We start from the raw sequence: 22,532 nt of genomic DNA, 5'->3' as shown, positions 1-22,532 counted from the left end.
CTTCACGAATTAGTTACTTGGGTCTCCCCCATGGCTCATGTTTAAGCCTCCTTCTTTATAATTTTTATGTAAATAACATTGATGGTTGTCTTGATGGAAATTCCTCGCTAAGGCATCTTGCAGATGATGGCGTTGTGTCTGTTATAGGGCCAAGTGCACCGGACCTGCAAGGACCATTGCAAGATACCTTAGACAATTTGTCTACTTGGGCTATGAATGGGCTATGGGCTATGTATTGAATTCTCTCCGGAGAAAACTGAGTTGGTTGTTTTTTTTTTTATTTCTAGGAAGCACCAATCTGCACAGTTACAGCTTCAACTAAAGGGTAGAACAATCACTCAAAGTATATCTTTCAAGTATTTAGGTATCTGGTTCGATTACAAAAGCACGTGGGGGAAAACATATTGCGTATGTGAAACAAAAATGTCAACAAAGAATCAATTTTCTTCGTACAATTACCGGATCTTGGTGGGGAGCACACCCGGAAGATCTGATCAGATTGTATCGAATAACCATCTTGTCGGTTCTAGAGTACGGTAGCTTCTGCTTTCAATCCGCGGCAAAAACACATATCCTGAAGCTGCAACGGGTTCAATACCGTTGTCTCCGAATCGCGCTTGGCTTCATGCACTCGACGCATACGATGAGCCTCGAAGCACTCGCGGGTGTTCTCCCACTGACAGATCGTTTCGCGGAACTGTCCTTCCGGTTTCTTATCCGTTGTGAAGTAATGAACCCATTGGTTATAGAAAACTTTGAGAAGCTGCTCGACAGAAATCCTCAAACAAGATTCATGAGTCTCTATTGCGAGTACATGACGCTGGAGATTGGCCCTTCTTCATTCAATTCCAATCGTGTTTGCCTCCAAGACTTTTTTAGTTCCTCTGTAAATTTTGATATGACCATGTTGCATCCGTGGAATACCAGATCACACTTGGCTACTGGTCTATTTTGTTATTACTTCTGTAAAACCGAAATAGCCACTGGCATAATAAGTCCAATAATTTCATGATTTTTTAAAAAATATTTAGGTAAATCAAAAATCAAGTTATTATTATCAACAAAATGTTTAAAAAATTTTTTGAATCAGAATAATATTTTTTTTTGTTTCAAAAAGAAGCGCATCATTAAAATAACAAGAATTGCTTTGTTTCAAAAAAAAAATCATGATAGATACAAATAAAAAAAAATGTTATTGAATCTACTCACAGTCATATGGAAGATTCATTGTAAAAACAACAAAAATTTGCTTAGAAGTCAATAACAGATATTGTTGATTCAAAGAAAATTGCTCTTGTGCCCTGATTCTATATTTTTTATTGTGGTTTATTTTTTAATTGAAAAGCCATTTCTCTGTGTGTAGCATCTGGAAGAAAAAAAAAATCTCTAGCAAATAGTGTATTTAGTTTACGTGGATGTGTTGTCATTCATGAGAAATCGATGCTTAAATTTATTGTTAACATAATTAGCTCATTCGCCTCTTTCACATGTTTGTCTAGAAATCTCGAAATGCCGTAGTCTTAGACTTTAAACTAATCTCGATTACTTTTTCAAAGGGACGTATCAGCTTTTGTACAATGTAAGGAATGAATTTCAATCCGGCACTAGTAGCACTCATCAAAAAGTTCATGGAGAATTCTTTTTCGAGAATATTAGTGAATGGTCATCTAACTCCCGAAATCCACATCCAGTGTTCGGTCCGTCAAGGAGATCCCTTGTCAATGTTACTTTTTGTGATGTATATGCAACCTCTATCTGACGTATTAAGGCGAGCTTTTCCTGGTGTGACAATTAATGCTTACGCAGATGACATCTCGATGTTCCTGGAAAACGAAGGAATGTTAGAAGTCTCTGAGCTGTGGGTTTAATGATTTTAAGGCAACATCAACTTAACTGAAGCTAACGAGTGGCTCTCAATTGAGAACCACGTCAAGATCCTAGGCATCTTTTATTGCGAGAATACCCGAACTGCCAGAGATCTTAACTGGAATTCGATCTTATCGGGTATGAAACAGCGGATTTGGGAACAAAGTCCCAGAAACTTGCCACTTACTCTAAGATTGACACTACTAAACACGTATGTGTGCAAAAAAATGTGGTACGTGGCCTCTATCGTGTACTTGCCAAAAAACTACGAAACTCGCATTATAACTGAGCTGAGAAAGTTCCTGTGGATGGGGCACCCTCAACAGTTCAAGATCTCCTTTCAAAATCTTACGCTTCCCAAAAACCGTGGTGGTTTAAACCTACACTCTCCAGCGTTGAAATCAAAAGCTCTTCTACTGAATCGATTACGGGTGTCACTACATGGTGATAAGCAAGTGATACTCAGAATAAGAGCCGTGATTACCGTACAAACAAATATATTATATTAACAATATGATCCACTCTTTCGCTTAGCTGGCGAACCAAATTTCTAGCGATGAAAGCACCTCTGTGGCCAAAAAGGCTACCAATGTATTTGTTTATCGTCACGAGGGGTAAACCAAATGAACATTTGTTTAATACTTCAAATGAATGTATTTCAGCATTTTATTTTATTTGATGACAACAGTGACATGTCAGACCAATTTGAAAGTAATATACACAATGTAATTAATGACAATAATTTGACTATTACTTTTGTAATAAGTGCTGTATTCGCACCCCTCGATTGTAATTGAATGATTGTTGCTGACCTTTTTCAACGCTAGATGGTGCGTGAAGCAATATTTTGCGGGTCGCCATTGCAACATTTAGAAAAGGCATGAATGGATCATATTGTTAATATGATATATTTGGTACAAATCAAATGGGAATCACTTCACCGTGACGACAAGTGACAACTTTTCACCGTGAAGTGACATCCGTAATAAGCCCCATAGTAGACTGATGCAAAATTTGACTTTTTCGCTCCACAGTGCTTAAATGGTTTCAAATCGGGTCCTGATTAGCCTCCCAAAGTTACAGTTCATTTGGTTAGAAACAGACTTCGCACAAGCCATTTGAAGTTTACATGTAAATTACTATGAGAAATCTCAACTTTTGGTCATTGTCTTCGAGTCTTTTTCCATATTGAGCTGCGAAACAGTTCGATAGCCATTCTTATAGAAAATTGTCTCAGCTACAACTTTGCTGAAGATCGTTTCTATGTTAAACGAGACAGGAAAAAGTTATTAATTATTTAAGAGATTGGTAAACTTATGACATGATCAAGCAGCTGCTCTGTAGGCAACACTGTATTTAGCAGTGTGACATAGTAGCCATGACTTTTGCGTCCTATTCAACGCCCCAGAAACACCAATGTTGCCTGCTGAGCAGTTGTTTGAGCATGATCATAAGACATCAGCGCATTGAACCATTGATAACTTTCGAGTCTTGCATTTAATCAAATAGTGGTCTTGAGCAAAGTTGTGGCTGGGAAAATTTCCTACAAGTCCAGTTGAAAGCTTTTGAAGCAGACCAATTTGGTGAATTATCAGATAGACATGAACAAAAATCTTGGTTTTACCATAGTAATTCCCATACAAACTTCAAATGGTTTGTGCCATCTTAGTTTCTCACCAAATGGGTTTAAATTTTGAGAGGTTTGTCAGGATCCGATTTGGAATCGTTTAAGTATTGTGGAGCGAAAATTTCAAATTTTGCATCACTCTACCCCATAGTCATTGGATCAACTTACACTGCTAGCTGATTTTCTGGAAGGATCTGGTAATCCACCGAACGTCCCAAGTATTCCTGCAGAATTTCAGCACGCTAGGTTGGCATTGCAGGAAATATCATATCTCTCCTCCAATCTTTTGGAGAACCTGACGGCGAGTGGTTTGTACCAACATTACCTTTCGCTGCTTCCGGATCCACCGACCTTCATCGGCTCGCAGATAAATTGGAAAGCGGTCTTTAAAAACATTCACTCCAGCCTGCTTCCAGCTGAGCAACGGTCAGCATGGTATCTCATGATACATTAGAAGATTTCCCACAACCAGCTTCTTCATCGCCAGAATTCAACAATCGACCCATTATGTGCCTTATGTCCAGGAGAAATTGACACTATTGTTCATCGCATCTTCAAGTGCACAAGGAGTCGTAATATCTGGTTCTATCAGAAGTCTTTATTAGCTCATCTAGACCCTAGGCTTCGTCGCATGGAATCAGAAAAGTTTATGTATCCAGTCTTCTCAACATTTACAAGAGCAACAAAACAATCTTTGATTAAACAGTTAGGCAAAATGTTCCTTTATTTAGTTAATACAAATTTTTCAGATTTAAGCGTCTAAAACTTTAGAATTTTTATAGAATGTATGTAACTTTAATGTAACTGCCAATAAAACATGAAGATATTATATAAAAAAAGGAAAACAAAAATCTACTAAATTGACCTGAAAAAGAACTGACATGACTGATAAATTCGAAATATAGTGGCTTGCTTAACGCTCCAGTGGTGCCATCATGATAAATGCGAGCACATTCCCAAATAAAACCAGATTTGCGAAGAATGTGATTGTGAGTCTCATGTCTGTTTGTCTGTGGTCGTAGTCTTAGACTTCTAACAAATGTTCAGAATATTGTAAATTTTCATAAAATTTACAAATTTTTTTGGTGGTACGGACTTCGGAGTGTTAAATCTTTTTCTTGCTCCGAGTTCTCGGTATCGTAAAGAATAATGGTTGGTTTTTGAATACATATTTACATAAAAAAACTTCCTGTATAACTTCCGAGTATAATTTTCCCACAAACAACTTCTAACATTTGCACTTGCTCACGTTTTTAAAATATGTAAACATTGAACACTTTCGTTTTCTGATAAGTACTAATTGGGAATTTTTTTTTCAGATTTCAATCGGGAAAACCGGGAAAAAACCGGGAATTTAAAAATGAAAATACACTAGTATTGTGCATATGACCATTGCTCTACGACAAATTTAAGAACAGCAGATTTTTATCGATTGCCCAATATTTATATCCAAAGGCCAACATTAGCAGAGCTGCCAGGTGGTTTTATAAAAAATCTGTATTCACTCTATTAAAAAATCTGTATTTTCTGTATTGACGATTTTTTTTCTTAATTAATCATGTTTTGTTGTTTTACAAATACAGTGCATACAAAATAACCATAAAAAGTGCTTAACCACCTATTCGGGCTATCGTACTAACCATACGGGATATAATTGCGCCATTTGTGATATCGTCCGTACTTATTTATAAGAGTGATATGAAGCCGTTTGAAAATGTATGGAGATTTTAGTTTCTATTCATTATCTTCCTGATAAGCAGTTTTAAATGCAAAAAAGTGCACGAGTTCATTACTATTTGATATTTTTAATATAGATGAATACAATTAATTACATCAATTGTGTGGTAGTTACACCGAAAAGTCGAGAGATGTCGCCCCGCCAGTGCTGGTAAAATCATTTTTGCAGTATGGAGAATATCAGAAAATCCGCAATTTCTTACGAAATACATTTTCAATGCAAGTAAAATGTTTACGAGTACTTGTATTTGTACCATTTTATTGTGCTCGGGCACTTTTCTTGTATTTAACATGCATGATTATATTGGAAATATTCAATTAATACTGTAAATCCCCATACAATCTCAAATCGTTTACTACCAGCTCCATATGCATCCGAAAGCGGTTGGTCCTCTGGTTGTGAATGCTGTCAAAAACACCATAACATGATTAATTATTGAGAAATCCAACTTAAACTCCTGCGCGCCTGGTGGCAGGAATAAGCACTAACCGACGGTGATAAGTCTGTGACAGCCCTTGTTTAATTTCAATGTAATTTCATGCAAATTTCTTGTCAGCATGGATGAACCTTGTACAAAATGCATAAAATTATTTTGTAATGCATTGTTCCTAAATAAAAAGCTACTTCAAGACAGTTGAATTACAGAAAACATGTTAAGGTTTGAAATCATCTGCCGATTAAACAGCAGACAAAGTTGGCCGACTAAATCCATCGACGAAAAACTATTAAATAAGCCGATTGCTCGGTGTAGCACCAGACGAAAAACGATTTAATCTGCTGATTAAAACACCGACTGAAATTAATTTTTAAGAGACAATAGATTTAGTCGGTGGACGATTCGGGTGATTTGGATGATGTTTGTTTATTTGGAAGATATTTTCGAAACGAAGCACGATAAAATTCAGAATTATATACCATTATTACGAGTACTACTTTTTTGCTCGGATCATGTTTTGACTCCCACAGAAACTCGCTAGAATAAATACAAAATAATAGTTTTTTGGTTGAAATTTCAAAAATGTATTCAGCTTGACACATTATTTCGGACTTATCACCGCAGCGATTGCAGCGCCACGGTGGCCGATTGAAACTTGGATTTGTCAATTGTTGATGGAAATTTGATAGGTTCCCGAGCAGAGGGTGAGAACAAAATGAAAACAAGAATTATGTTGTTTTCATTATTCCTGATAACTCAAATTGATTTCATTTTGAAGGAGTTGATGGCTAACAGAACAAAAATGAGAGCTTAAAGATATGCGAAGAATATCAAAATTATAACATATATTGATATTAGTGAGAACTGCTTGATAACTTATTTTGATATAGATTTTTTTTTCTCTAGCATTTTATAAAAATCTGTATAAATCTGTATTGTAATTTAAAAATCTGTGATTAATCTGTATTCTGTATCGGGTCTGTATTAAGATTAAAAAATCTGTATAATACAGATAAATCTGTATAAATGGCAGCGCTGAACATTAGAGCCATTCCCCCTATATATCATTGTACATTAATGGTGGTAAGGTCCAACTCGGTTTAACTTTTAATACCGTCCCTGTTTGGATGATCTGCAAAGTGTTTGCTTAGAGTCGTGTTGAATAACTCTGATGTCGACATCAAAGCAGCCGGACAGTCTTGATCGGGATTTAATCCGAGGATAATACCGGTTGGAGCATACCACCATAACTGATCGTATTGTTGCCGAAATCCGTGATAGTCAGCTCTGAAAAGAAGAAATCATGAACATTTCGGATAAGACAAATACCATTTCACTCCACATATTTTTCATCGTGTTTTTATTTCATGTCCACTTTTTCTATACATTCAATATAAAGATTACCCATCGAATAATTGGTTTTCTCTCCAGTTCTACAGAATACATTTATTTTTCCAAAAAGAAAAATTTTCAATGCAATCGCTACACATCGGTCGTATCTTCCTTCGCCTCTTGCGACGACGTCGGTTTTACCTGCTTTCATAAACCTAAATCAATAGTTCAACTACGCACTACGCAGTTTCAGTTGATAGTTTTTCTCTCATCTTCATTCTTATATTACCTAAGGTAGTTTGCTCTATCGCAAAACACGAATAATCAAATCTAACATCTAGGCAACGATTAGGTTGTGTTTGGAACTTGCTTGCTTTTCTTTATTTATTTTTTTGATTATTTGATTTCTTTCTACCGCTAATAGTAGTGATTAGTTTTAATTTAGCGAAAATAGTATAATAGAAAATAGATGTAATAATTAACTAAACATTCCTCTTCTCATTCTGATTTCAACCTTTTGCGTTCTGCTTTGTAATCAGTTGGTTGTTTTATTACTACATGTACATATTCATTTCTACCCACATTTTATGTTTACTTTAGTTTAGTTTAGTTAACTGGCGTCAGCAATGGTCCGCACGTTTCCATTTGTTCATATGTTCGTGTATGGTTTCTTCTTCCTGTGTAGTATTGCATCGCCCCAGCACTATTTTCTGTTTTAAAATTCCTCCCCCATCTGGAACCATTTCCATTAGTAACTACGTAGTATTTAGCGCTGCCAGTTCGTTTCCGTTTCTTTATGCTTTGCTTGTTGTGAATAAATATCTAAGTAATCGAAATACAGTGTTGTATAAAAAAAAACGGCGAAAAAGTCTAAATCAGTCTTCAAAATTCATTCGAAAGAATTAAAGTAAATATAAACGAAAAGTACGGAATCGGCAAAACAACTCATTTATAACTGTGCCTTCTTGATATCGTTGTTTGTGGTTCCATTTTCTACTCATCTCATATAATGTAAATCAAACTTTAGCACATTTTAGTTTGCTTAGAACCTTATTCCCTTCCTTTCGTTTCCCACTTGCAGCTTTGATTCTTTCTGCTTCTTTAGTTAACAACAAATTTTCGCTTAATCAGTCTTGTTTTCAATAGATAGAGGGGAAAAATGTAATAGTTTGATTTTCTTGCTACACAATCTGCACCTTGCGCTTCCGTTTCTGTTCCTTTCGCAATCTACAACACTAATCAAATATGGCATTCCTTCCAACTAACTGCTAAGCACATTAACACTACACAGATTTTTTTAGTTAATTTTTTGCTAATAGGTTTTCTTCATTTTCTTTTCCACAGCTCTAACTCTAACAACACATCTACCAATTACTTCTTAAAACTACGCTTTCTTGTCCTAAAAAAATATTTGATTTTGCTTTTTGCTTGCTTAACTTTCCAATCGACATATGGCTTCGCAAATTAACAGTTCTTTAGTCGGGAAAGTAAACACAGAAACAGGAGTTTTCATTTTTGTTTTATAGGCACTCGTTGGTGGTGATAGTTCAACAAATTTTTACTTAGATGTGATTGAGGAAAAAAAAAACAAATTAAAGATAGTTTCCACCTAAGATTACAAATAGTTACTAACCGAGAAAAGGGATTGAATGATGGTTTCTAAAGTAATAGTACAGACTTTGACGGTTTGCATGCTTGCGCGTGCCTATGTTTGTTTGTGTGTGTGTTGGCGTTTTTTTTTAAACCTAATGTGTAACAAGGATTTCCGATTTTAGAGATATTTACAATCTTTGCTTGTCAGTGTGTTCCCATTTTTGTTTTGTTTTGCAACCAAACTTAAAAAATGAAACATGTCGAATCTACTGCCTAGTACGGAACTTGATATGATTTCTTCTCTCCGTTTTCTTTTGCTAACGTTTTATAGTACACAAATCTGCTATAATGTAAACGAAAATACTAATAATAGTTAAACAAAAAAGCAAGCAAATAATGCAATAGGTTGAATAATTTACAATATAATCAAAAAGAATGTAAAGCAAAATAAGGGCTTTCCTGCGATGTAAAAAAAAAATAGTTTCGATTTATTGCACCTCGGTTTGTATGATTGGTTCGTAAGGTAGCGCGTCTATGCTGGTCTTCTATTGGATGATTGCAGTATGTTAGTATGTGCGTTGAGTTCACTTAAGCGACACAGTTCTTTGTTCAGTCTATTGATTTGCGTGAATTTGATGATTGTTTTGAGTTGGTTATTGTTATTATTATCGAAAACGTCATAAAACAAAATTGTTAACTTTTCCTGTTATAAATGAGACTATCATTATTGTTTTCTTGCAATCTGAAAAAGTAACTAATTTTGTTATAAGTCATTTTCATATTGTGTTTAGAACATTGGAGATTCTTTCTCTGACTCGGCAATGCATTACACATTGTTCTGAAGAAATGATACACTTCATCTGTTAATGACTTAATAGCTTTAAGGCATTAGAACATTTAAATAAAAATACAGCATATATTAATGTAAACAATAATAGGTGGGATTGCTTTCTCAGGTTATTTCAAGGTAACTTATGTTGCGCGGCTTCGTTTATCGTATTGTTTCGTATATAAAAAAAAACTCAGTCCCTTAACCACTAAAATTCGTACATCCTTGTTTGCTTGAGCTTTTTCAAATGTCTTTTTCTCGTTATTCATGCTATAATCTTGAAATATTAAATAGGAAATAAAGAAAATCGAACATTAACATATAAGTAATAAAGGAAATTAGTATTTACCCGTTTCACAGTACAGAACAAAGCTTCGAGTTCGAGTGTTTTCTGCTGGTAGATTTTGTTTTTGTAAGGAAACACAATAGTACGAAAAGAGAACTATCCGCTCCTCCGAGAAAGAGGTGTGAAGCTTGTGAAACAAACAATAGATGGGAAAGGAGCGGAAAGGGGGGAAGAGGTTGATCCATCGATCAGACCTTCTTACGAAGACGACTCCATGGGGGCGTTGCTATCGGCGATCAGTTCTCGCTTAATGGCATACTCGTCTTTGATCTTGCTCGGTGCCGGAACAATCACGCCCTGTTGCTGTGGAGGCATCAGCGGTGGCGGTGGTGGCGGCGGCGGCTGAGGATGAGACAGGTGATGTTGCGGTGGATGCTGCTGCTGCTGCTGCTGCTGCAAATGACTTGGCAATGGCAGTGTTGGTGGTGAAACCGATCCACGATCCGAGTCCGGCCCACGTCGTGCCATAGACAGATCCTCCACGAGATCATCCGCCCCGCCGCTTACATCCCGAAGATCTTCGTGCTCACTTGGCCTGCGTTCCGGCCTTTCGTAACCTTCGGATCCGTTGCTGTGATGGTGACGATCACCCTCGCTGGGATCACGAGGTCCCTCACGATCCTCCGGAGAGCTCATTGAAACTGAACGCATGTACTTCATCAGGACATTCGGACTAGGTGACCTAGCGGAACCATGCGTACCGGGAGAGGTATTGATTCCATTTACAGCAGCATGAGCCGCTGCAGCAAAAGCCATCGCTTGCAGTGCTTCTCCCCCACGTGCCTCCAGGGCCTGCTGGAGGAACGACGGATCTAGCAAGGCTGCCGCCGGATGGGGAATCGTCGGCGGCAAGTGGTGGCCTGAATGTTCCATTCTTCGCGACTTATCTTCGTCGCCATGTTGCATTTGCGATTGCGATGGCATATGCTGTTCTGCCGGGTGTCCTGGACCGAACATATGGGACGCTCCACTCAATCCGTAGGGGAATGATGCAGGACTGCCACCTGAACTAGGACTTCGCTTGATCGTACGGTTCATCGGTCGACCGGTTGTGATTCCTAACTTTTTCACCTTATCGTACAGAGTGCGCGATGGGACGCCAAACTTACGCGATGCCTGTAGGGCACTCATACCCTTGCGGACGCATTCGATCGCATTCAGGATGTCCGTGCGGGTGTATTGCTTGTATCGTTTCCACTCCGGCTTCTGTTGCTGATGGGGAACGTACGACGCCAGGCGGGCATCGTCGGCACTGTAGTTGAGGCGGGGTTCAAGCATGGCTTCGTCGTCGTACGATTTGTCGGCGTATGGCGACAGCGGCTCTTTTAGGTGCTGTGGAAGGAAAATATAATTAGATTTGGATCTATGACTAAAAGGACCGAGGTTTACCTTGTATCCACCACCGTTGGAGTGATGGCTGCTGACCAGTTCCGAAGGATGATGGTGTCCAGCGACAGACGTGGCTGCAGCAGAAGCTGTGGGAGGTTGTTGAAGTGACATCGTTGAAGGACAAGATTGAGACGAGTCGGCAACATTGGGTTGAGCAAGTACATTCCGTAGGATCGGGGTGTCACGAAGCATGCTGGACATGGACTGGAGTTTCTTGCGTTTGAGCGGGTTCATATCCGAGCTTGAGTCGTAAACTGAGCTGAGCATATTGTGGAGCTGCGGTTGATGCAGGGTAACAGGAATCTGACCCGGCAGTGACCACCGGAGGTTTTGTGACGGATGCGGAGCTGAGGAGGATGACGAAGCGGACGATGTTTGTGGCTGTTCATCTTGGGGAGGTTCATTCTGATGGGAATACGAAGGATGCGGGGGAGGATGGGTGTAGGATGATGATTGTTCGCGACGTTCTCGGTCTTCGAACTCGCGTTCCCGGTCCCGTTCACGGTCGCGTTCACGGTCTCTGTCTCGTTCTATGGCTGTGGGACTGGTGCGAGAGTACAAACTCGTGTATGGCGACTTGTACGTGTACGGTGGAGATGAGCTACTGCTCTGAGCAATGGAAACGTTCGTAGAGGTCGAAATGACCGGAGGTGACTGTTGATTGCTGGACGGTGGCTGAGGTTTGCCACTGTAGTTGTTATTGCTTACATACGGCGGGTCTCGATCTCGCTCATGATCTACGACCATCTTCTCGAACCTTCCTTTTATGTCGGCCATGTCGAACAGTCCTTTGACTTCTAACTGTTCGGCAATCTTCATGATCCTTGGAATCTGTGACTGTGTTACGTTAACCTCTCCAGTGTACATGTACTCCAGGAGAGCTCGCATTTCGAACTCCTGCACCCCAGGAAATAGAATAGTGCAGTGATCCATGGGAACGTCCTGCAAAATGGCTTGGAAATAGGGGGAATTGGCCGCCAGAACGACCCGATGCGCTTTGAACTGGACATGCTCGTCGACGAAGATCGTGCAGTCGACGTAGCACTCCATCTTGATGAGCGCATCCAGGATCTCGACCAGGTTGGACTTGTGGTTGTTCCATCGTAGGCAGTAGGTCTGCGCTTCACTGCTACCCATGGTGGCCAGTGTATTGGATTTTCTTGGCTGGAAAAAAAAGGATAAAATGTAACAGAAGTCATTAGCCACCGGAAGTTGCAAAGGATTTTGCCTACGATAGTCGAGTCACGTCGGCTTGAGCGATGCTCGCTCGCTAATTTTCAAGGTCATCTCACTTGTTTTTGTTTACCGTCGAGGAGTGTAAAGATAACCGCTTCCCATGAAGCCGGTTGTAGCCAGTTAACGTAGACGTGCCGCTTATTGCTCACCGTGTGATTCAGATCACTGCAAATGATGTCAGCAGCGGTGTGCGCAGGAAGAGTGGGAAATTCCGCCACGTGTACTTTGAAAGGTTGTAGTGGCTGGTGACGGACGAACACCAGCCACCACTTCAGACGATGAAGTAGCGAAAAATGTTCTTACAACCCAATCGTGATTACGATCATCGCTCGGAACGGAACGGAACTACACGGTAGAAAAATCATCGCGTGACTAATCAAGCGTGACGAGCTTCTTGGAAGCTAGAATTTTGCAAATTTTATTATTTTGCCTGGTTTCGGGCGCAAAAAAAGGAAGACACGAAACATGGCCACGGTGGCGCTGGAAAAACAGCCGGTAATTACGGCCTGGGAGGTTTGTGCACCCACCAAATGGGGTTAAATGCGCCATCTTTCTTGGGAATTTTTTTTTTCGGGAAACATGGACACACAGATATGTATTGACAAAAATAAGTTGATAGTAGGTCAAGGTTTATTCATGTCTTTATGTTCGAAATTTCCAACCATGATTTTTGTTTTGCTTGGTGAGGCGTGTTTTTTTTTGTCTGGACATTAAACCAGTAAACATGTTACGTTTTTGCACCAAAACATGTTAGTCATAGGTATTCATTGATCTATCGACAATCATTCTCTGACAAGCAAAGGAATTGGTTCTTCCAAAACGGGTTTGAACAGGCAATGACTTTTATCGTGAAGAGTGCCTTTTATCTCCTCTTCCCCAACGGGCTTCCTTACGCCTTTGGCGAATAGGAGTGTGTGTCGGCGCGTTTCCGCTGCCGGTTTATGGTAGCTACCTACATAAATGTGGAATGATTTTTCATTCCATCAGTTTTCCTCTTCTGTGTTTTTTTTTGTGCAGAATTGTTGAATGAAGGCGCAGAAAAAAAAGGAAGTGTAATTGTATGGTTGGATAAGTGATTTGCATAAAATCGGGGGCTATTCCGCGATTAGTGTTATTACTGGAAGTAAGCTTAACGTTAACTTTGGATTTGTTGGTTGAAAGTTTTCCGAAAAATTTCATAACAAATTCCGATCGCAAGCCGTTTAATGCTGCTCTTTTCTGGTATATAATAAGTTAATTAACGCCAATCAGCCTGCGCTAATCAGTGGATCAAAATTTATGACACACATGTGCTCCTTTCCAGGCGTCGCCAGGGGTTGAATGGATTGCACAATTCGGATAGGGAAGCGGGTGGCCAATTACAGGCCTCGTAGCTCAAACACAACTCACACGCACACACGGGTCGTCGAATTCGGAAACACAATAGATCGAATGGTGAGAGATGCAATAAAATATGTCATGTCGACTGGCGGAAATGAGGGTTAGCAGTGCCCAAGAGCTCCCTTTTGCTCTCCGGTTTCTGGTTGGGTAAAGCGATTGTAAACCCGCTGCTTGTGGGTTAATTTGTCGGCTATGATGAACTTACTTTCTCTGCTATGCTAGAGACGAAAATAAGGGACTCGGCAAGGGTCAAAGTACTTTCGACTTTTTTGTTAGTGAGCAATGCATTTCGCACCCTCATTGGAAGCGAAAAACGCACATTTTCATTCCCGGAAGCTCGAAAACTGAACAATCATTTTTTGTTGTTTTATTTATCAAAACTTCGAGGGTCAAATCAGTCAGCTGCACTGAGCGGTTGCTTAGAAAGAAGGTTATTTAACCGCAAAATTTTCGCTCGCTTCTGGTTTGTTATCAAATGTGTGGTTTTGAAACGAAAATGAAAATCAATCAGCGATCTTGTGAAAAAGAACAAACCCATTTAAAAAGTAAAATAGGATTAACATTATCTGAGTAGGTGGTAGCTGCACTAGGGTTGTCGTTTCCCACGCTATTATTGTCGTTCGCCTAAAATTGCAAATCAAATGGTCCTTCGCAGGGACAAAAGAGTGTTTGTGGCAAAAAGTGGGATAAATAAACTATCATCACCTATTGTCATCCGGCACTGTGTCATTATGTGCGGATTTGTGTGCTAAATATTACACATTGGGGTGTAGGCCTGCCAAGAGATAGAGACGTGCAAACAGAAAAAAGGTTGATCAAGTAAAAGGGATGTGGCGCGATTGCATCGAGGTGCATAAAAATGCAAGATTATGCAAATTTTGCCCTCGAAATGGGAATGGAAAGTGATTTTAAAAAGGGATGCATAGTTATGCAGATTTTTTCCCCTGTCTGTGCTGGGATGGCAAATGTGGAGGAATCCTTCAGGAGGATAACAGTCCTAAAGAGGTACTGTGGGAATTTTGTCTTTGGTTGCGAGTGGAAAGTAGAGATAGATATCATTGTGCAATAGAAATCATAAAGCATGGGAAATGGGAATGTTTTCTATCGATCTAAAGTCGATCTGAAGAAAGTTCACTTACTTTAGCTGAACAGAGAATTCATACCGCTGTCAACGAATTGCCCACCCGAACAATTTGGCTGAAGACAACAGATTTCTATCTTTTCTAGGATATTGACACACATATAATAGCTTAGAAATTCATCACCTGATGAGAGTGTTTCTGGCTACTATAAACTGCCGTTCAGTCTAACTCAGTGACTGACTAAAATTATATTGCCATCTCTTTTTTTTCACGGAAATATTGATTAATTAACATACAAAATGGAGTTACCACCCGAGCAGGAACGAATATCCCGTTATCTTAAGTTGGTATGGATTAGCCTGCCATAAGAGGTAAAATACCAAAACATAGTACCAAAAAAAAAAGGCTCCCACAATACCATTTCAATACCAAATTGAGTAAATGCAATACCAAAACTATACCACATAAGGTATTCTTTTGGTATAAAAATATCAAATTTTATTAATTACAAAGCATTTTACACGCAATTTTTTGGTATTTTTTTTTTTTTTTTTTACTGATCAACACCAAACTTTGGTTTCAGGTCAGAATTAGGTAGGGGAAACGCTCCTATAGTTGCGGTACGTTAGAAGCGTTAGGTTCCTATAGTTGTGTATGGAGTCTCCATACACAACTATAGGAACCTAACGCTTCTAACGTATCGCAACTATAGGAGCGTTTACCCTATGCATTAGTTATTTCTTCTGCTCGGGCACTGCGTTATTTGGTGGATTCCTGTTTGTAAATTCCTATAGCATGAGTTTAGCTGATCTAATACTGATATTATTAGCAAAGTGCAATTACAATAATTACAATCCTTAAGTAGGGTCTCTACTACGTGGAAAAACCTGAAATCTTCAGAGAATTTTTTGTTACAAGGAAAAACCCGGAATTGTCAGAGAATTTTCAAATTCCTTTATCAAACACATTTTTAAGAATAAAATTTATTGAAGTACGATAGCGAAACTTCTCAGGACTTTTAAAATATTTTATATAACAACCAACTTTATCTTCCTCGTTAGTAACTTTTACTATTTGAATATAATAATTCTGTGCGGATTTATGTTCAGTAATAACATAAATTCTTAGGCTTGAGTTGTGTGCTTTTTTTAAGGACTGGAACACGGAAAATTTCTACAGATTTTAAACTTAGACTATTTTTTTTGAAATCTTGGATCTAATAATATCAAACTTGGAGAAATTTTCGGGAATCTGGATCGAAAATAAATAACCTACGGACATAGAATAAATGCCAAGAACCAGTGTTGTGAAAATATCAAAAGATCTAATCTCACCAATGTGCATAATCTTATTTGAGTATCGTAGACCAAAAACTCAACACGCAAACAACAGTCGATCATATTACAAGCTGTGATAGGGTTGCTATGATATCATGGTAACAAAACACCCAGGCTACAATTCTCACCAAACTGTGTTGAGATTGAGCTTCAAGATTTTTGCTGTACATCCGAACAAAAAACGAAACTTCCATCACTGCTGGCAGCAGTAACTTCGTGTCTGCCATCTGTGAAGCGTAAAGAAAGATAGCAAACTATGCTTTCTCTTTCTAAGAAAACGATGTGCAAAGGAATCATTTTTGTGGTAAGTCAACTCGTGGCTGCAATTTTACATGTTCTGAATAGTCTCGCAATATCAAAAGAGCTTGTAAAAACAATATCATGCTTGATATTTTATTCCAATATCATGCGTGATATTGGGAGCCCTTGAGAGCGAAACAAAATCATTTGAGTGAGGATTATGCCATCACTGCCAAGAACTTTCTTCTTCCTCGCATTTCAAGCTTTTTGCTTATCGTATATTAGCTTATTGCATGCCCTCAACTTAGTGTTCTAGATGCACATCCACTGTAATTAATTGACAGCTTTTGATGCCTGTACCATATTTGTATTAGTACAATTATGTGGCAAGTACAATCATACTCTATGCCCAGGGAAGTTGAACCCGAATAATTCCTAGACCGGACCGGAAATCCAACCCACTCACCTCCATCATGGTCTTGCTTTGTAGCTGCGCCTTTACCGACTGAGTTAAGGGAGACCCCAAAATGCCAAGAACCCAAATACACTCAGCTCTTTTTTTGCACGGGATATATACTGCCGTTATACGCATAACTGTCCCATGTTCTATGCAACCCTTATGCACCGTGGGACTCTTATGCGTATAACGGCATTATAGTATGTACCTTGTAAAAAAACCTAGCAAGATTTTGATTTTTCTCATGCTAAAATATTATCAAAAAATTGGATTTTAATGCCATTTGTAATCATAGCGTGCTATGGTCTCTATAGATTTTTTTAAATTAAATTAAATTAAACCAAAAAATTTAGATTTTGTTATTCGATTACCTATGATTTGAAACGAAAAATGTGATTCGAATGAAGCCGATAGGTTGTATCGTTATCGAGAAATCGTTTGAAACTTAACAGCGTCAACCGCGTAAAAAAATGTGTGTACAGTAAGGGCCATACAAAAGTTTCTCAGCTAATAAACTTTATGAATGAATTTGATGATTATATTCAAGGATCTCAACGAATAACTTAAAGGGAATTAAGAGGAGGATATTAAAGGATGCATTTTTGGGAATGTTAAATCTGAAGATTTTTTTCAAAATATTTCTGACCAACGTTTTTCCTAAGAGAGTTCAAGGAGAGTTCTGACTTAAACTAAAAAGTAATTTCTAATTCATTGCTGCAAAATCTCGAAAATACATGGTGATATTCAAAATTCTGCTTCGACCACTCATTTGAACTAACAGTCGTCATCAAGGCAAACCATGTCAATTGTCAATGACAATCCTGTCAGTGACGAACATGTGCCGATTTGCTTATTAGCTAAATTCTAGATAGAGCTGGAATTAGGGCGTAACAGCTTTTGTAATCAATGCCTTCTCGCGATGATTTCTAGGAATTCAAGGCACGTCCACGCAAACCAACAAAACCAGCGGGTAGGGTAAGTCTTCCCCTATCCGATGAAGATGATGGTTTATATGGGCGAGCCTGTTACGCCCTAATTCCAGGTCTATCTAGAATTTGAAAAGAAATTAAATTACATGAGCAGCACAATTACATGACTTGAGCCGTTATAGTGAACAAGCATCTACGTCCTGGACAGCTTGGATAAAAATTATGTGACTCAAAATGTACGAAATTACATTTTTTGTTACCAGGTAATTCTTTGTCATTCATTGGCGAAAAAATGAATGAGATTTTGACAAAGGGTTTCTTGAGGATCAACTCTGTCAGTGACTATGTGAACAACAATGTTGTCAATATCGCGCGAAAGTCTGTTAATGACAAATCTCAGCACTGATTGTAAGGAGAACTGAATGTGAATTCTAAGGAGAATTCCAAGGTACTTGTAAGTACAATTGCAAAATAAAAAGGAGAATCTAAAGGGAATTCTGAAAAGAATTCAATGAAAATTCTGAGGATGATTCCAAAAGCACACTTAGGATTATATCAAAGAAGTTTTGAGGTAATTTTTAAGGAAATTTCCAACGATTCTTTAAGATTAATTTCATAGGCATACATACTATGGAGAGCAGGGCTCTACATTTTCGAAGCTCTAAAATGAACTCGAGTTTTGTTTCTCTCATACAAACGTGTTCAACGCTTCATTTCTATAACGCCTAGCTAGACTATCAGCAAGAAAAAGAAGCGCGCTTAGAAGAAAACGCTGGCTGTGGATCTTCTCGTCGTTGCTTTGCTCATCGCTTTCAATGCAAGTAATGTCGATTTTCTAGTTAAACGAAACCTCATTATGGCTTTCAATTCCCTTTCACGAACACTCTATCACCGCTCTTTCAATATGTTTAAAATGCGTTATGTCCCGTTTTCGTTCATTTTTTTTTTAGATAAATATGTGGATGGAAGATAAATTAAACATATTACGTGTAATCTTCAAGTGTTTTCACACGAGAAGTGCTTTAAATGTGTTATTTCATTTTCCGTCATATGCGTCATGAAACCCCTGTTGATGTGTTTCATGAAAGAGAAAACTATCAAAGTCGAGCGCTCTTTCGCTCATCCGTTTCACCGAAGCTTGAAAGGAGCGACGGGAGAAAGAGAGACAAGCGATTGAACATTTGTTTGTGCACGCCGACTGAGGTTCTAGAATGCTGCGAAGCTGTTCGGCTTTAACAGAAAAAGAAAGCCAGCAGTCTCTTCGTCTCATCGATTTGGTCGAGTGAAGCTGATATTGTGACGCCCTGATGGAGAGGCTGCTCCTGAAATCATCTTTAGAGGAGGTTTCTTTTCGAAATTCCTAGTGAGAATTGTTAAGAATTGTATTTATTTATTTATTTATTTATTTATGTATTTATTTATTTGTAATTCATCTGACATATGTGGTCTTAATGAATATGAGAATACATTTTCAAAACAGCTACAAAATTGACAAACTAGTAATTCTTTTTTTAAAACGACCAGAAGTTTCGCCGAACTCAAAGAGATCCTCCACCACCGAAAAAGCTCAAATCATCGACGATATTGGTTCATTATATCCAAACAAAGTACGGTGAAATCTGTCCTGTAGTAGTGACCGCTGTCGAAGAGGACGTTGAGCAGCACGGAAGTCCAACATAGAAAGTAGTCGGGGAGAATCGACTTCACCATTTAGCAACTTTGCCACGAATGTCGCCTGTTGTAGTCTTCGCCTTCTTTCAAGGGTGTCCATGCCCAACAGTCTACATCGATCGGGATAGGCAGGGAGGTTCAACGGATCGTGCCAAGGTAGATGACGCAGTGCTAGCCGGATGAATCGTCGCTGGACACGTTCAATCCTTAAGGTCCAGGAAACATCATTTGGAGTCCAAACAACAGAAGTGGTTTCGAGTATTGGCCGTACCAGCGCGCAATACAAGGATTTCAAGCAATATGGATCCGTAAAATCTTTTGCTATTTTTGAAATAAAGCCCAACTGTTGATTCGCCTTGGCAATTATCGAAGTGTAGTGAGAATTGAACGTCAGTTTTGAATCCAGCACAATTCCGAGATCAGTAATCACTTCAACTCGTTTAAGTGAAGTACCCTTGATGCGATAATCGAACAATATCGGTTGTTTTGAACGATGAAAGGTCATAACAGAGCACTTCGGTACGCTAATAATTAACTTGTTCCGATGGCACCAGTCAGAAAATAGGTCTAGAAGATATTGCAAACGGTGGCAATCTTCAGTTGAGCGAATAACTAAATATATTTTCAGGTCAACGGCGTAGATGATCACGCAGTCCAAGCCTAATTTCGAAGCAACGTCGTTGAAAAACAGTGTGAACAATTGGTTCCAAGTTGCTTCCTTGGGGAACACCGGATGTATTGCAGAAGGTCGAAGAAACACAGGAGTCAAATTTAACGCGGAGTTTCCTTCCCATTAGGTAAGAGTTCAGCCAATACACTAGCTTTGAGCAAGATCCGAGACGTGACAGTTTAGCCAACAGCACATTGTGATCGATCTTGTCGAAAGCCGCCTTCAGGTCAGTATAGATGACATCAACTGGTGAATCTTAGTAGATTCGTCGTGACCCGATCTTCCAGGCATAAAACCGTGTTGAACGGTAGAAATATAGCTGTGCGACTGGCGTAGAATCATATCGCTGACAATTATTTCAAACAGCTTTGACGCAGCTGATAAGCTCGTTATTCCTCTGTAGTTCCTGACGTTTTTCTTGTCGCCATTTTTAAAGACGGGAAACATAAATGACTGCTTCCATACCTCAGGAAAAACCCCTTCATCGAGTGACCGGGTGAAAATTGCAGACAGTGGCTCAGCTAAGTCAACAGCACAGCGGCAAAACAAAATCGATGGTATACCGTCGGGACCAGCAGAAAGTGAACTTTTCAACTTTTTGGCAGCAGATATGATCATTGCAGGAGTAACTACGAATGTCGACAGACTAATGAAGTCCATGGGAATGTTTAAAGCAGCAGACTCAGCTTCGATTTCAGAGGCAGGAGTTTGGTCAAACACAGAAGCAAAAAATCTGGCAAACAGTTTGCAGCTTTCAGTAGAAGATTTCGCTTCGACGTCGTCAAAAATCACGTTGCTCGGTACAGATGAACTTTTCCGCTTACTATTGACGAACTTCCAAAAGCTTTTTGGATTTTTCCGAAGATTAGTCTGCACTCTCATGACATGAGAATTGTATGAGAATTGCAGGGTGAATCAAAGAGAATTCCTAGAGTAATATGGAGCAAATGGTAAAGGAATACCCAAGATGAACTCTAAGAGAATTTTAAATTCATTCTAAGGAAATTCTTGAGACAATTCTAAAAATACCTGTGTAAAGTTCCACACGATAAAAAAAAAAAAACGAAGTAGATTCGCATATTCAAAACTTTGAATTAGCCCAAAAATGACGGAAAACAATTTATTAAGGTTTTGACTCCTTTCTACCTATAGTTGCGGTAGTGTTCCTATAAATGTGGAATGCATTAGAAACCAATGCGTTCCACTATTATAGAAAGCAAAGTTAACAACTACAATAACTATTGGAATAGTGTTCTTATTAATGGAGGACGAATTTCCAGAAATGTATTAAATTAGTCTTTTTTTCGCTTGGTACGTGGTAATATCAGGGCACCATAAACTCAGGAAAACCGGGAAAAAGTCGCGAATTCGAAATCACCGGTCAAAAACCAGGTAAATACAGTGAATTTCGATGATAGTTCGAGAAAAAAATAAGGGAGAATTTTAACTTGATCACAAAGGCAATTGTGTAAAGAATCCAAAAATAAAATGTGCGAAGAGCTCCAATTCTAATGAAATTTCCAAAAAAGTGCTGAGAAAAATTCCAATAGAGTTCTGTTTAGAGTTCCCAGTAAATTCCAAGAAGAACTTTGAAGCTATTGAATTGTGAGGATAGTTCCTAAATAATTCAGGGTAATTTTGACGATAGATCCAAGTGGATTCTACGGAGAATTTTATTTGGAAAATTGTGAAGAGAATCCCAAGCGTATTTCGGCAATACCTTTAACTTTAAAATCAGAGGGGTTCACAAAGTTTCTGAGGGCTCAATTTTTTTATTTTTTTTTATTTTTTATATCTTTATTAAGGAGATTTTCAGCCGTTGGCTGGCTCGTCTCCGCCAAGGGCTCAATTTTGGCGTACGGATGCTCTGAAAGATGATGTATCGTCATGCGAACAATGGGCGTTAATGGACTTCATTTATTCCTCTGACGATAGTACGTAAAGGTTTTGTCGAAGCCGTAAGTTATCCTAGTTAATAGTCACAAAAAAAAAAAAACATTTTAGGAGAAAATTGAACGGTATCGAAATCAACTTCGTCCCATTTCACGGTACCGTAAAAGTGACATGAAATTCTGAATCCACTTCGCATTTCAAGCTTATTGCTTATCGCATACAGTGACCGACACAAAAAAGATCCACCTATTCAAATATAAGATAAACACCTATTAATGTCTATCATATCAAAACTAAAACAGGTTTTAAGTTTGCTCCAGCATCATGTGTTAAATTTCATACCACGTTATTAGAAAAAAAAACATCAGTTTCATTCTAATGTAAATTAAATTCATAAGGAAACTCTGATCCTGGTATGACATAAAAGAAGATCCACCAGCGAAAGAAATATTAAGCCGTTTGAAAATTTCATTGGCATACC

At 38.7% G+C, this 22,532-nt stretch overlaps 1 protein-coding gene across 1 annotated transcript in view; it reads right to left on the bottom strand.

Moving 5' to 3' along the window:
• Positions 1-22,532, bottom strand: part of rib (ribbon) — an 81,509-nt gene that overhangs the window by 42,056 nt on the left and 16,921 nt on the right. The window contains exons 2-3 of the mRNA XM_065220491.1: positions 11,157-12,320; positions 9,970-11,099 (exon numbers count right to left, since the gene is read on the bottom strand). Coding sequence (XP_065076563.1) covers positions 9,970-11,099; positions 11,157-12,293 — 2,267 coding nt within the window. The 5' untranslated portion in view covers positions 12,294-12,320. The remainder of the gene's footprint in view (positions 1-9,969; positions 11,100-11,156; positions 12,321-22,532) is intronic.

This window comes from Ochlerotatus camptorhynchus, unplaced genomic scaffold, assembly GCF_037179485.1.
Source record: "Ochlerotatus camptorhynchus isolate MF236.1 unplaced genomic scaffold, CSIRO-AGI_Acam_v1.1 ptg000128l, whole genome shotgun sequence".
Classification (NCBI taxonomy): Eukaryota; Metazoa; Arthropoda; class Insecta; order Diptera; family Culicidae; genus Ochlerotatus; species Ochlerotatus camptorhynchus.
The sequence above is the reverse complement of the archived record's forward strand: the minus strand, read 5'-3'. Positions and strand labels throughout refer to the sequence as shown.